Below are 3,957 nucleotides of genomic sequence, written 5' to 3'. Positions count from 1 at the left end.
GGCTACATAAAACATGAGACTTGAAATATATGCCATTCAGCCACCTTGAGTTATTCATTCCTTTTCTCCTGCAAACCAGGCTATATGGTGGAAACATTTAAAAAGCCCAGTAAATTGGCTAAAACTAAGAGAAGAGAAAGCATGCCTCAAGGTAGTAATAGATAATTACTTAATATTTGTCCAGACAACTCCAGTGTGCTTGACAATAAACCAAGCAAAGATGTTTGGCTCTTCTCAGACAATTTACTGAGTATCTGCTACAGATCAGAGCCTGGGTTTCATTATTCATTTTATTATTCAGCAGATTACGGAGCACCTGCTAGGAGGTAGAGGGTATGACATACCCTTGAGAAACTTAAGATGAATATTAGTTAATTAACTAAGCCCATAATTACAGTGTATTACCAGCTATAGAATGAGGTACTGAGGCCACAACTACTCAAGTAGGTTGAATCCAAGAAGACTCAAAGTAGAAATGACAGTGGGCTGAGTCTTGAAGGATAACCAGGAGTTTATCTAATGAAACAATGGAAAAGGGAGACAAATTCATTCCAAATAAAGGAAACCACATATGCAGAGGTATTAAAGTCACCACATAAGCAATTATAGGCAAGCATCCAGAGAAGATGCTATTATAGACATAAGCATTGTTTTTTGTGCCATTTAGTACAATGTGGGCAAGACCAAATGAGTGTTTTAAATAATAATGAACTACCCTCCTTGAGCAAGAGGCTACCAACTGGTGATGAAGGGAATGTGCCCTTGAGAGGTGGGTTCAGAGTGAAAGAAATCTGTTCTTAAGCTTCCTGTTTTTACAGCCTTAGATGCCTTCCCAGCTCTCAAAGTCCACCTCTTCTAGCAAGACTGCTAGTCTAAACAGAGTCCTTGGAAGGAGGAAAGGAATTTAATGATCACATTATAGAGGGAGAAATTATATCCCCATGGTTACCATAAAATCTTGTCTCCTTTCCAAGTCCATATGTAGATCACATAGAAGTTTCTTGCATTGGTGAGAGAGAGTGGGTGATAGACATAAGTTCAAACAGGGTTCCACAACTTACAAACTGTGACTTCAGGGAAGCCACATACCTCTCAGTATATCATCTTTCTTGCTACAAACGCCCTGCTAGTTCAATGTGAAGTTCAGACATGATGTGCGGCAGAACACCTATCAGCCTATATTGGGGCAGCTGTTGTATATATTATAGCAGTTTCATCTCATCCATTCATACAACAAATCCTGACTGAGAATTTACCATGGAGATGCCAGAAAGAATACAAAAATAAATCTGGATTGGATTTTGCTCTCAAAGACCTCATAATTTATAGTAGAGATGTAAGATAAGTAAGTAAGATAAACCTAAATAACTATCCTTTAAGGGGGAGAGCAATTTCTACTAAGAGAAATCCTAGGGAAATTGGGAGGATGAAAATTACTTGCAGTGTGGAAGAACTTACAGTTAAGAAGGAGGATGAGGGTTTAAGGGTGGAGAGGACAAGCATCTGAGCTGGGCACTTTCACCCATTCTGATGTGGGTACAGAGAGATAAGATGAAGTAAGAGAGGCGTCACAGCAAGTGCCACGACACACCCAACTCCACACTCAAGGTTGCTGCAGAGCAGGAGAATTCAGAACACCCCTACCTCTAATCCAAAGCATTCTCCACTACATAACTACCTATAACTAAGGCCATTTGCAAATGTAGAGTACAGGACAGGACAGGGGAAAGCAGCAGAAAGGAAGGGATAGGGTCACTGGCCACTGTCCCAAGTCGAGGCCGGGCAGAGATCAGCAGGAGGAGTAAGGCAGAAGGACTGGGCGGGCAGGCGCCGGACAATGGGGTGGGGGCAGGCCAAGGGGCGGAGAGAGGGGTGTGGGCCGCCTCCTGGTGTCCAGGACGCTGGTCCTGCAGCAGTGGCCGGTGCTCAGGCTTGTGCCGGGGATGGGGCGGCTGTCCCCAGAGCTGTGGCTGGTGCTGGCGCTGCTGCTGCTGCCCCCACCGCTCCCCCTGGCGCTGCACGGGGCGCGCTGCCCAGAGCCCTGCACCTGCGCGCCCGACGGCGCCTTGAGCTGCCCCGGCCCGCGGGTTGGCCTCACCCGACTGTGAGTAGCAGCACTCCCGCCGCGGCCCCCTGCGCGGGACCCTCACTCGCTCCCGGACAACTTCCCTCCCTACTCTTTTGGCTCCCTTTGCCTAGAAGCTTGGAGAAAAACACTGCACCCTATCTAACTCCTCCGCTTTTTAGGGTGAAGGGAACCCAAAGCGTAGGGGCTGCCTTTGTTATCCGGTGCCCCAGGCAACCCATACCCGCCCTTTTCTCCTGGCTGGGGCTGAGGCAGTACGTGTAGAAGCCTCAGGCTTCTCTCTGTCGGTGCTGGAAGGAAACATGGATGTGACAAAAGTACAGTCTCTGCCAGATAAGTCCTACGTGGTCTTTGCGCCTTGGGGCCAGCCGGGTCAGCGTAAGTTACAGTGCGCCCTGGTACCCAGTGGTCCTCCAGGAATGGTGTACTCAGCTCAGGCCCACGGCCAGAAATGACCTCATCTGTTAACCAGGACTACTGTCGTGCCTGCCTCCCTCAATCAGTGCCCACCTGCATACAAGCCACCGCTCCGCAGGTGCCCCAGATGTCCCTGCACTTCAGCCTAGTGCTGAAATCCATGAAAGACCTTGTGTCCGGCTGTCAGCACACACAGCACAGGCCTGACTGAGGGAATGTGAGCATCGCATTGCAAGCAGGCAAACAGGTTGAGAGGAAGTTATTTCCTGTAGTGATGGAGTCAAGAGAAAGGAGCCTTTAGCAGTAGTGTATCAGAGGGCCACTAGGTCTCCTTTTTTCCATTTAGATAAAAGTACCACATATTTTATGATCTATTTATATGAAATGCCCAGATAGACTGAAAGTAGATTGGTAGTTGCCAAGGGTTGGGGAGAGGGGAGGGGAACAGTAGGTGGGCATAGGTTTGAGGGGTGATGAAAATTTTCTAAAGTGAGATGTGGTGATGGTTGCATTTGAACATACTAAAAACCATTGCATTGTGTACTTTAAGTGGGTGTTTTTTATATGATTTACATTTCAATAAATGATCTCTGTTAAAAGAGAACAAGAAAGAAAAGGGTGGAAAAAAGAGTATCACAAAAGTACTCAAAAGGCTTATTCTATTAGAGATGATGGAATTCTACTGGGACAGATAGGAGACCACCCCTCCCCCATTTCCTCTGAGCCCCCAAGAGTCTGACAGGAGCCTGCTTCCTGGAGGGGACACACTCTCCCTACCTGCTGGGCTGGGCTTCTCCCTGTGAAAAGTTAATGGCCCTCTGGGAATAGCTGTGGTTGAGAGAGACAGTTTACGGGTGTATGGGGTTTATATTAATTAATTTCCATTAATTATCCTGTCAGCTCCGTTGCTTGCAGGTGACGGCCATGCTGATAGAATTTAGTCCAATCAATCCACAAACCGGTGCGAGCTCCAGCCCTTGTCCTTCCCTGACAAGCCTCTGTGTTGCTCTGTGAATGATTGTGCCATTAACAGCCTTTCCTGCTTGCCTGTTCCTTATCATACAGACTGGGGGAACTGAGATCCAGAGAGATGGAGTAACTTGCTCAAGGTCTCAGCGCTATTGAGCAGCAATGCTAGACTTTATCTAATAATTATCTTTTTATATTTGCTTTTTGTAAGAAAATTATTGCTTCCTTAATTAAAAAAAAAAAAAAAAAACTTGGGCGGCGCCTGTGCCTCAGTGAGTAGGGCGCCAGCTCCATATACCAAGGGTGGCAGGTTCAAACCCAGCCCCTGCCAAACTGCAACAAAAAAATAGCTGGGTGTTGTGATTGGCACCTGTCATCCCAGATACTTGGGAGGCTGAGGCAAGGGAATCACCTAAGCCCAAGAGCTGGAGGTTACTGTGAGCTGTGACACTATGGTACTTTACCAAGGGTGACAAAATGAGACT

At 47.0% G+C, this 3,957-nt stretch overlaps 1 protein-coding gene across 1 annotated transcript in view; it reads left to right on the top strand.

Annotated features, from left to right (window-relative positions):
• Window positions 1-1,943: 1,943 nt before the first annotated feature.
• LHCGR (luteinizing hormone/choriogonadotropin receptor) overlaps window positions 1,944-3,957 on the top strand; it is a 53,656-nt gene continuing 51,642 nt past the window's right edge. Inside the window, exon 1 of the mRNA XM_003787910.1 lies at window positions 1,944-2,104. Within this exon, the coding sequence (XP_003787958.1) occupies window positions 1,944-2,104 (161 nt within the window). The remainder of the gene's footprint in view (window positions 2,105-3,957) is intronic.

This window comes from Otolemur garnettii, unplaced genomic scaffold, assembly GCF_000181295.1.
Source record: "Otolemur garnettii isolate 467f Iridium unplaced genomic scaffold, OtoGar3 scaffold00024, whole genome shotgun sequence".
Classification (NCBI taxonomy): Eukaryota; Metazoa; Chordata; class Mammalia; order Primates; family Galagidae; genus Otolemur; species Otolemur garnettii.
Note: the sequence above shows the minus strand (reverse complement) of the source record. Positions and strands in the feature narration are given on the sequence as shown.